A 10,140-nucleotide genomic window follows, 5' to 3' on the forward strand; every position below is an offset into this window, starting at 1 on the left:
AAGCTTCCTGTTGGGAATTCATGCCTGACATCAGTTCAAGAGAGATTATGTCAGGTGAGCCTGGCCAGTCTGGTCTCCAGAGCCGAGCCTGCCACCCCAACAGCACGTCTCCCCCACGCTCGGCTGCACCGTAACAAGCTGACCGGATGCCCTCGGCTCTTAAACGAATATCGTCCTGCTTCCCAGGCGCGTACCCTGTCTCTCTCCTTCTCTCCCTCTCTCCTTTCCCACCTTCCTCCAGGACAAGGATGATGTGGCTCCTTAAAGAAATACATGTTGTTTAAGGCAGAATATGAAACAGTGGTGGAGATGTGGATGACGGGGAAACCAAAGGAAAGAAGACCACTGACCTTGAACTGAGGTCCCCTTCGGGCAGATAGAGTCCGTTAGCAGATTGTCGGTGTCCACAAATGTAGGAATCAAGTGGCTTGTCCTGGCACGGAAGGCTGGAGAGCTGCTTGGAGGACTCGATCGCCCATAACCTGATGCGGTGCATGGTCCCGGGTTTTGCAGGGCCAGGCCTTCCAGACGGGCCCACGACAACCAACACACTCCTCGGGGAAGGGGCTCCGCAGGGCCCAGAGCCGGGCCACCCAGATGCACCGCTGTGGGACAGCCATTCCTGAGCCAAGGATTATAAAATGTAGTTTCCAGATCAGTGTTTCTCAAAGTGAAAGACTTGCCCCCCCATTACGCTCTGTGAAGAAAGTATCCCGTGGCCAAATGTCCCCCTTTCAGAGAACGAGTGAGCCTGGGATCGTACAAAGAGCTCCAGGAAGTGAGGAACCCCACTTGACACTTTGTGCCTTGGTGTTTGATCCTCCCAACTTATTTGGTTACAGAATCACCCCCGACCCCGCCCACCCCCCTTGCGATATTCCTCCATGCCTCGAGTACTGTGGGTCCATGTCTTTTCAAAGGAATAACTTCTTTTGGGTGGTGGCCAGCCCCAGTTGGAAGAAGGGCATCCCTTCTTTTCTGCTACCTAACAGAAAACATGTCGTCTCCCAGCGTGTTGCCTGGGTGGACTTCAGCCATGTCCTTATTTTAACGTATTCGCTCCTATTTTCTTATGGGGCCCTCGGGTAGCTAGGAGCCAAATGCGTGGTAGGAGCTGGCTTTCTGGGAAGTCTGATTCTGTCATGTTTGACTTTCTAGGTGCTGCACACCCAACCGGGACCCCTTTTGGGCCACCCCCCCATCACAGCAACTTCCTTAACCCTGCCGCTCACCTGGGTGAGTTGCCATCGGTGATGGGAACTGACATGTGTGTCTCAGAAAAACCTTGGTTTGCCGCACTTCCTGGCCAGTTGGCCGTCGCCTTAGACACCGCAGTGATTACTTAGGGTGATAATGGTGTTTGTGGAGGAGAGTTGGGACGCCTGCCATCCATCCTCGGGATTTTGGCACCTCTTATACGACAGTCTTAAAGTAGTGGACGTGTGCTCAGTCGTGATCCCATCTGACGTGACTGATGGCACAGTGGGAAGGAGCCCTGCCCCGGTGCCTCCGGGGACCCGCATGTACAGCACCCTGTGCCTGCCCACTGGGGCAAGATGGTGAACTCTCACCCCCTGTCCACCTCTGGGAGGTGGGAGGTAAGGCAAGATGACATTACAAGGAGGCGTTAAATGCGGCTTCGTAATCCCCTCACAGTTCACTGTGAATCTCTTTTCCTAGCAAGGATACGCGCTTTGTTTGTGGCCTCTGTTCTTTGGCTATTTTCTGCGACTGTACAGGCAGGGGTGGGCAACGGTACATGTGACCCTGGGGTGTCTTCACAGATGCGCCCTCACAGTTTCATCACTGGGAGACTTAGTTGAGGATGTCCTCCAGTTTGTTCTCATAGAGCCTACAGGGTACTTTCCCCGAAGAGGGAGGGCAGGACGGGAAGGCTTGAGCGATGCTCCCCACCCCAGCACAAGGGGAGTGGGGCAGGATGCACAGTTCTGGAACAACAGCTCCTGTAAATATTTTGCCAATCCAGTGCCCAGACCCAGGCGCAGTGAGTCCTTCTGCACGATCAGGGTCGCTTCGGGTCCAAGTGTAGAGAGGGCGGGGCTCCCACATCGCCTTCCCGCTCCCAGGAAGCTCTTAGGCTCCTCACTCATCCCAGTCCTGCAACCGTTTCCTTCTTCCCGATCTGTTCGCAGAGCCTTTTAACCGTCCGTCTACGTTCACTGGCCTCACAGCTGTTGGTGGCAATGCCTTCGGGGGACTCGGAAATCCTTCAGTTAGTGAGTACCTCTTAACTTTTTTAAAAATCTGCCTCGGACTATGTGTCTCCTCTGATCTGTCTATGGCTCAAGACCTTTCTAGCTAAAAGGAAACTGTCCTCGTGGGAAACAGATTAGGTTATATCCGGAGAAGCAGGCCTCGGCAGTGAAGTCAGGGGGAAGGGTGCATTGACATGGAAGGCAGTGTTTCAAGGGAAGCCCGCTCTTGCTGTGTGTTACTGAGCGTCAGGAGAGGTGATGTCACTGGTGGAACTCCGTGAGGTCGCTTAAGCTCAGTCTCCTCCATATTCCATCCCTACCGTCCAGGACTTTAGTCACAGCTCCCAGTGGAAGGGGAAACTGCTGTTACATTCACCTCACCTTTGGCACTAGTGGCCCTGAGAAAACGCAACCAAAAATAGCAGGAAAACAGTACCGGCCTGAAGCTAGCCAAGAGTGGGCAGCGTTTCATACTCCATAATCTGGAAGGAACGTGTCATTTTCTACTAAAAAGTATCTCAAGTGGGAAAAAGAGGTGTAACACCTGCTCATTTTTGAGCCACTGTTCAACCCATTTTCTCTCATGCCGTCCATATATCATGGTCTCCAGGCACTGGAGGCCTAAAATGCAGCCCTAAGTGCGCCCTCCCAGTCCCGTCCTGTGCGGAGACCTTACCTGTCTGCTTAGGTCAAGGCCACGTCCGGGCTTGACGACACCGGTTTGCGTCTACTAACGCTGTGGGAAGAATGGCGGTCCCGTTAGTGGGGCTGTGGGTCGAGGATGAGCTTGAATGCACCTCCGCAACGAGTGCTCTTCATCCGAGTTACCCCCGAGAATACCCCCTTCTGCATGCTGGGGGCTTCTGCATGCACCAGACGTGTTCGATCAGGTGCTCTTGACACCTGTCTGGTCCCCTTCCTCTTGACTCCTCCCCTCCCGCCCCGTCGCCTTTGGTTAAAGAACAAAAGCTGTGAGCTACCTGTCCAGTGTAGGACGAGCACTCCTCTAATGAATCTGTTAATCTCCTTTCCTTTTCCAGCTCCCCATAATATGTATTCATTTTAACTCTGAGTGCTGTTAAAAGTTTTTTGGTAAGTACCTTCATTACGGCAGATTATATAATTTCTCTTAAACCTTTTTGTTCTCCACTTCACCATTTCAGCACCCAACTCAATGTTCGGCCACAAGGATGGCCCCAGTGTGCAGAACTTTAGCAACCCTCACGAACCCTGGAACCGGCTACACCGAACGCCTCCGTCGTTCCCGACCCCTCCGCCCTGGCTGAAGCCAGGGGAGCTGGAGCGTAGCGCGTCCGCTGCAGCTCATGACAGAGATAGAGATGTAGATAAACGAGACTCATCTGTTAGTAAAGATGACAAAGAAAGGTACGGAAAGAACCCGTTCTCGAGTCCCACTGGGGGAGCCCGCTGTGTGCCCAGGACAGCCGTCCCCTCCTCCCCGTCCCAGCCTTGTGCTCCGGCTGGCCCTGTGGCCTCAGCTTCTCGCTCGGCCCGGGCCGGCCCCGCAGTCCCCGAGAGCACCCCCCTCGGCCCCCTAGCGCACCGCCACTGTAGGGCTGTAATAACTGCAGCGCAGTGAGAACTTCCCGACCAGACGCACATCCGCCCTTAGAACCTCGGCAGGCCCTGCGAGCATTAGTGTATGCCAGTATACATCTTTCTCTCCGAGACAGCGAGGTGGAGCTCTGGACCAAACACACACAGCATGAATCAATACCATATTTGCTTTCAAGTTCGTGCAGTCCATTAAATCATCCATAGGTTTTTTTTTTCCCCCCTCTGTCTCTCTCGCTCTCTCTTTTTCTTTTTGTTTGCTTTTAGAAAGTCACGTTTACATTGTCTCATCATATTTTTCTCAAATTTTGTTCAAACTCCAATCCTGGGCTCACAGATGACAAATAAAATTTTGCTAACCTAGATGCAGAAGAGCGTCAGCAAGCATTTCTGGTGTGGGTTTTGTTTTGCCAGTGGGTAAATTAATTTGACTAACCATTTTTTTAGCTCTGTACTTGGTAACCCATGCCTATAAAAAGAATCGCCTTAAAGAGGAAAATGTCTTATTTTCTCTGAAGAATGTCATAGGCATTCTTAAGCAAGTATCCCTTTCTGTTTTCTTTCTGTAGGCGATTTTCCTTTTGAACAAACTGCTAAGCAGAGGAAACACAAGATACGTTTGACAGAAAATCCCTAATAACACTCTCCTTTGGGTACTTAGGTCTCATACATGAGCCAAATCTTTAATTTTTCCTTATTATGTATGGGATGTGCGTGCGCACGCACGCTAGTGATTTAAAAGAATTCAACTTGGCAGACTCTGAATGTGTCAGATTAGTATGTATTCCTCATAGGTCATCATTCTAACTGATTTCTCTCTTGTAAAAGAAAAAGACACATTCGTCCTTCAAGACAGTATGTTAATAAAACTCTCTTAGCCAGTGGGAGGACACTTAATGGCGTTCAGCTCTCCGCGGTAAACCACCACAGTGAGGTGGGCCTAGCCTGGACCGGGAGCTTTCTTTGGGCAGTCCGTCACTGACGAGAAGACGATGTGGCCACAAACCTTTTCACATCTTTCTTCATGGAGTCAAAATGGCCTTTGCATTCAAGTCCCGAAACTTAATAAAACCCACTCTTTTTTATTCTTACTTTTTGAAGATGCTCCTCTTCTTCGCCTTGCGTGTTGGCTAGAAACCAAATTTGTAGGAGAACCCTCCTTGATTCTCTCGCCGTGGCCACCCTCACCTTGCGAGCTGCCAAGCCAACCAGGTGCCTTGCTCCTCACCTCGGCCCCATCTGTCTTGGGGCGGCCCCTGCCACGTGCCCGGTCCTGTCTTCCCTCTTCCCGTCTGCCTTGTGGTCGTCCCGTGCTCGGCATCTTCTGCCCCGGATTCTTCAGCCCCCGTCCCAAACAGGTCCCTAAGATTCTTCTTCCACATTTCCTTTCCCAGATTCTCTTAAAATTGTTCTCCATTTGTCCCCTGAGGCCTGGGGAGCCCCCCTTTTCCTACTGTCTTTCCTCCATCTTCTCAGATTGCGGTCTTCTTGTCCTTCCTGAGGTGGAAGCCCTGTTTGCCACCCACGAGCCCTGAACTTGTGGTTTCCCTTCAGAGCCCCCTCACGTGCTGCATCTTGGAGGATGCTCTGAATCTGCATCCTTTACTCTGAGACAGGTCACCCGTCCTGATGTCCGGAGCTGGAAGCTACCATCACGTTCACGTCAGACCCTTCCTTCCCGTGTCTCGGTTATCACGAAGGTGGAAGAAAGGTCGTCTTTGTGTTCAGGCTGCTCAAGCTTTCTTCTTAACACTAAATGATCCTAGGATTCTAGACAGGCGGGCTTATCGCCGCATCACTATTATTGGCCACGTTGGTCCACGTCCACGTGCCGAAAGCTCTTCGTCTGTGGTCTTGATGGAGGCATGTGGATCTTACATACAGAGAGAATTATTTCCCCCTCAGGCCCTCCTGCTCCCCTCACCCCTAGCACTTCACCCCTGTAGAGCTTCCTCTAAAATCTAGGTGAATAGGCTCAGGGTGGCTGGCTCTGCTGTACAAAGGGCCCATCCAGCGGCCTCGGTGACCCCGGGAGCCAGACCCGAGCCCGTCCTTCTCACACCACCATTTCATCGGCAGCCCCTCGCCAGGCCGGCAGCCCCATTTCACTTGCTTCTCTGTTTCCCTCTCTCTCTCTCTCTCTCTCTCTCCCCCTCAGGGAAAGCGTTGAAAAAAGACACTCCAGCCACCCTTCACCAGCACCTATCCTCCCGGTGAGCACCTTGGGACATAACCGTAGCTCCACTGAACAGATCAGGGGTCATTTGAACACTGAGGCTCGTGAGAAAGACAAATCCAAAGAGAGGGAGAGAGACCACTCGGAATCCCGCAAGGACCTGACCGCCGACGAGCACAAGGCGAAGGAGGGCCACCTGCCCGAGAAGGACGGCCACGGCCACGAGGGGAGAGCCGTGGGTGAAGAGGCCAAGCAGATGGCCCGGGTGCCATCGCCCTACGTGCGGACCCCCGTCGTGGAGAGCACCAGGCCCAACAGCACCTCGAGCCGCGAGGCCGAGCCGCGCAAGAGCGAGCCGGCCTACGAGAACCCCAAGAAGGGCTCTGAGGTCAAGGTGAAGGAGGAACGCAAAGAAGACCACGACCTGCCTCCGGAGGCCCCGCAGACCCACCGGTCTTCGGAGGCGCCTCCTCCAAACTCCTCGTCCAGTGTGCACCCGGGGCCCCTGGCGTCGATGCCCATGACGGTGGGGGTGACAGGCATTCACCCCATGAACAGCATCAGCAGCCTGGACAGGACTCGCATGATGACTCCTTTCATGGGCATCAGTCCCATCCCGGGCGGAGAGCGGTTCCCGTACCCTTCTTTCCATTGGGACCCCATACGGGACCCTTTGAGGGATCCCTACCGAGAACTTGACATTCACCGGAGAGACCCGCTGGGCAGGGACTTCCTGCTGAGGAACGACCCTCTCCACCGTCTCTCGACTCCCCGGCTGTACGAAGCCGATCGCTCCTTCAGGGACAGGGAGCCTCACGACTACAACCATCACCACCACCACCACCACCACCCTCTGTCCGTGGACCCTCGGCGGGAACACGAGCGCGGGGCGCACCTGGACGAGCGGGAGCGCTTGCACATGCTCAGAGAAGACTATGAGCACACGCGGCTCCACTCGGTGCACCCCGCCTCCCTGGACGGCCACCTGCCGCACCCCAGCCTCATCACCCCAGGGCTCCCCAGCATGCACTACCCCCGGATCAGCCCCACAGCGGGGCACCAGAACGGACTGCTCAACAAGACCCCTCCGACGGCTGCGCTGAGCGCGCCCCCGCCGCTCATCTCCACGCTGGGGGGCCGCCCCGTCTCGCCCCGAAGGACTACTCCTCTGTCGGCAGAGATGAGGGAGAGGCCTCCTTCCCACACTCTGAAGGATATCGAAGCTCGGTAAGGAGAGAGGGACCCGAGAGAGGAAGGAGAAGCTCTACACCAACATGACGCAGACTTGAGAGAGAGAGAGAGAGAGAGAGAGAACGGACCGCTACCACAGACTGGGGGCCACGTGCCCCTGCCTCCTCCCCTTGTAAAAAATGTATAGACTCAGTGCAGATTTTGAAATGGTTTTTGTATATTATATGTTGAAATTTTTCAGATCTTTTAGCCAAGTCCTATGTTCTCATGTCCCCAACTCCTTTGGTTTCTCGTATAAAACTTTTTTGATTTGAACCAAAACAGTGAAGATGACAGACACACACCGACGCGGCGGTAACTGGGGAGAGAGCAACAGCAGGTGCACACCAGGCAGCATGTGGGGCTCCTTCGGAAGGAAGGGAAGGCCGTGTACATAGTTATGTAAAAAAACAAAACAAAAAAAAAAAAAACATTGCTTCGTGAGCTAATGGTTCATATATGCAAAGGGTAAGATGAAAGCTTTACTTTGTACAAATGTAAATAGATAAAGAGTAAGTAACATAATACATTAATACTTCTTAAAATGTGCTATTTGCAAACTTAATATGAGCGAGCGCGGTCGGCTGCGGCTGTGTTCCCATATATCGTTCTAGACAGCTAAACCCTTCAACTATGCAATGAATGTTAGGGCTTCTCTCGAAAGCCCTCCTGACTCAAAGGAGCCTTTTCAAATCCATTTACAACATACTTAAGGTCATATTTTCCCTGAACAAGCGCTTACGTGATATGACTCTGTTTTCCTTGCTTGTTTTTTCAAACGGAGGAACCTCCTATTTTGCAAATCGGACCCCAGGCTGAAAACTTGGCTTCCGAAGTTGTCGCTTGTGGGCCGTGGTGGTGGGGGGTGGAGTGGGGAGGGGGGTGGGGAGACAGGACAGCCAGTGCCAGGGGAGGATGGGAGTTGTCAGATGCCAAAATCAGGGGACACACAGGCCGCCAAGCATCTCGTCACCATCAGTCACGTGATTTCACACACACCTCATGTGGGAGCCATGCTTTTTTTTTTAGGGTGTCCTAGTTCCTATCTGTACACACCCTCCTTGTTTGGTAACGAGAGGTGGTTACACCCAAACAAATCCTGAAAGAAAGCTTCACGTTTTCTCAGATGATGGATATGTTTTTCACTGTCCTCAGTAACTGGTGGATCGAAGGTGGCGCATCTGCTCATGTGGCTCGCTGGGCTCCCATTGGTAAGAAAGTCTGGGAAGAGCCACAACAGGTCGATCGGGCGCCGCCATGGAGAGTCCCGGAGGGCGAACAGTGGCGGAGACAAAGTCTTGTGTGTGCGTGTGGTTTTTAAGTTCGCATCAACCTTAATGTGTCTTCATAATACTTTTATAATACATTAAGCCTCTTGTCTACATATTTGGAGAGAATATGACTTTACTAGCAGAGAAATAACACTATATCTTGTCTACTGGACTGTAAAATATATGTATGAAATAAAATTAGTTCCATTGGGTCTTCTAGTATATTAAAGTGCTATCTGATGTTGTTATCCTGTTTTTGCAAAAAAGAAAAAAAAAGTTAACTACAGACCATTGTTTCTAATAAGCAGAGAGATCTATTTTAGTAGTAAACTGAAGGTTTAGTGGTGAGCTTCAGATTTTGTGAACTCCGGATGTTGTGCAGTGGTTATTTTTTTTTGTTTTGTTTTGTTTTTTTGTTTGGTTTTTTGTTTTTTTTTTTTAAAGACAGCAACTTAAAAAGAAAAAAAAAAATCCGAGGGATATGAACACTGGAACTGTAGTGGTAGTTTTCAGTATTGTAAAGAGATTGTTCTATACAGACCTTTTTGCTGTTTATCCTGTATGTAATAAAGTCCTTTCTAGACCCTATGTGAAAAGACACGTGAAAACCGACTGACTCTTCAGCATGTTCTCATCGGTGGAGCCTTCTTGTGTAATGTAAACTGTGCCATGTTATTAAAAAATGTGAACCAAGCTTCCAGCTGCTTGTGTGTGTGAGATGGCCATCATTACCTTAGGGAAGAAGCCACACTTGCAAGACCAGGCTCTTGGAAAGAAACGTCTTGAACCCAGCCCGAGCGAGGACGCCAGGCTGACCTGCGTGGGCCGGTCGCCCTACCTAACGCGGTTAGTGACCCGCCGATTAGTTTCTGTAAACCTTTGTGCCCCGCACCATCAGTTGTGGATCTTGTGTTCTTTTCATTTTTTTATTTTGGGGATGGTATAAGCAAAACACTGTTCAGTCACGGGAAGGGAATTGTGGATCTTGCAGGTGATGGGGGCCGACGGGGGGTGGGGGGGATGGGCCTGCCTCAGAGCTCAGCAATTCACTTCATCCACGTTGATGACACATCTGATTTCGGGGCCTTTGACGACAGTCTTTGCTTGTTCGTTCTTTGGCATTTCAGTCTGTGGACTCGGTCAGTTGTATGTTACTTCCAGACCTTCCCGATATTTTCTTCCTGTCTCTACTTTTTTCTGTGTCTCGTTGAATGACCTGGCCTGTCCCTCCTCGGTTTGCAGACGGGCCCACCCCACCCCCTGCCCCGTCCTCTAAAATCTGTTTTGTTTTTTCAAGATGTAAGAAACTGTTCATTTTTCTTGTGTTGACCTCATGAAATTGCTGTTTGGATGAGACTTGTTTGGATTGGTGTTTGTTCTCTCTCGGGGAAGGCATGGAAGCAGCCCAGGTTCGCGGGATGCAGACAGCTGCCGTCCGGGGCTTAGACGCAGAAGTGACCGGCAATGTGGGCTCGGCGTTTGTGGCCAGGGAGCACCGTGGACTCTCCCACATGGCGGAGGGGGGCGGCGCGGGGAGACCGTGCTGGTCAAGGGACCCGGGCTTGCAGGCCTGGAAAGCCGATGGCAGAGCCATAGAGACCCACTTCTCTCGGCTCTGCTCTCCCGTTAACACCCGCCTCCCAGACCGGAGAACATAATTGGAAGAAAAACG

The 10,140-nt window shown here is 51.9% G+C and overlaps 1 protein-coding gene across 5 annotated transcripts in view; it reads left to right on the forward strand.

Moving 5' to 3' along the window:
• Positions 1–9,161, forward strand: part of AUTS2 (activator of transcription and developmental regulator AUTS2) — a 1,158,197-nt gene extending 1,149,036 nt beyond the window's left edge. For all 5 annotated transcript variants that reach the window (XM_073884256.1, XM_073884253.1, XM_073884254.1 and 2 more), the window contains 4 exons: positions 1,159–1,236; positions 2,154–2,237; positions 3,380–3,602; positions 5,950–9,161. In XM_073884256.1, coding sequence (XP_073740357.1) covers positions 1,159–1,236; positions 2,154–2,237; positions 3,380–3,602; positions 5,950–7,198 — 1,634 coding nt within the window. In that variant the 3' untranslated portion in view covers positions 7,199–9,161. The remainder of the gene's footprint in view (positions 1–1,158; positions 1,237–2,153; positions 2,238–3,379; positions 3,603–5,949) is intronic.
• The last annotated feature ends 979 nt before the right edge of the window (positions 9,162–10,140 follow it).

Source organism: Callorhinus ursinus, unplaced genomic scaffold, assembly GCF_003265705.2.
Source record: "Callorhinus ursinus isolate GAN/ISIS: 27379988/994484 unplaced genomic scaffold, GSC_fseal_2.0 scaffold55, whole genome shotgun sequence".
NCBI lineage: Eukaryota > Metazoa > Chordata > Mammalia > Carnivora > Otariidae > Callorhinus > Callorhinus ursinus.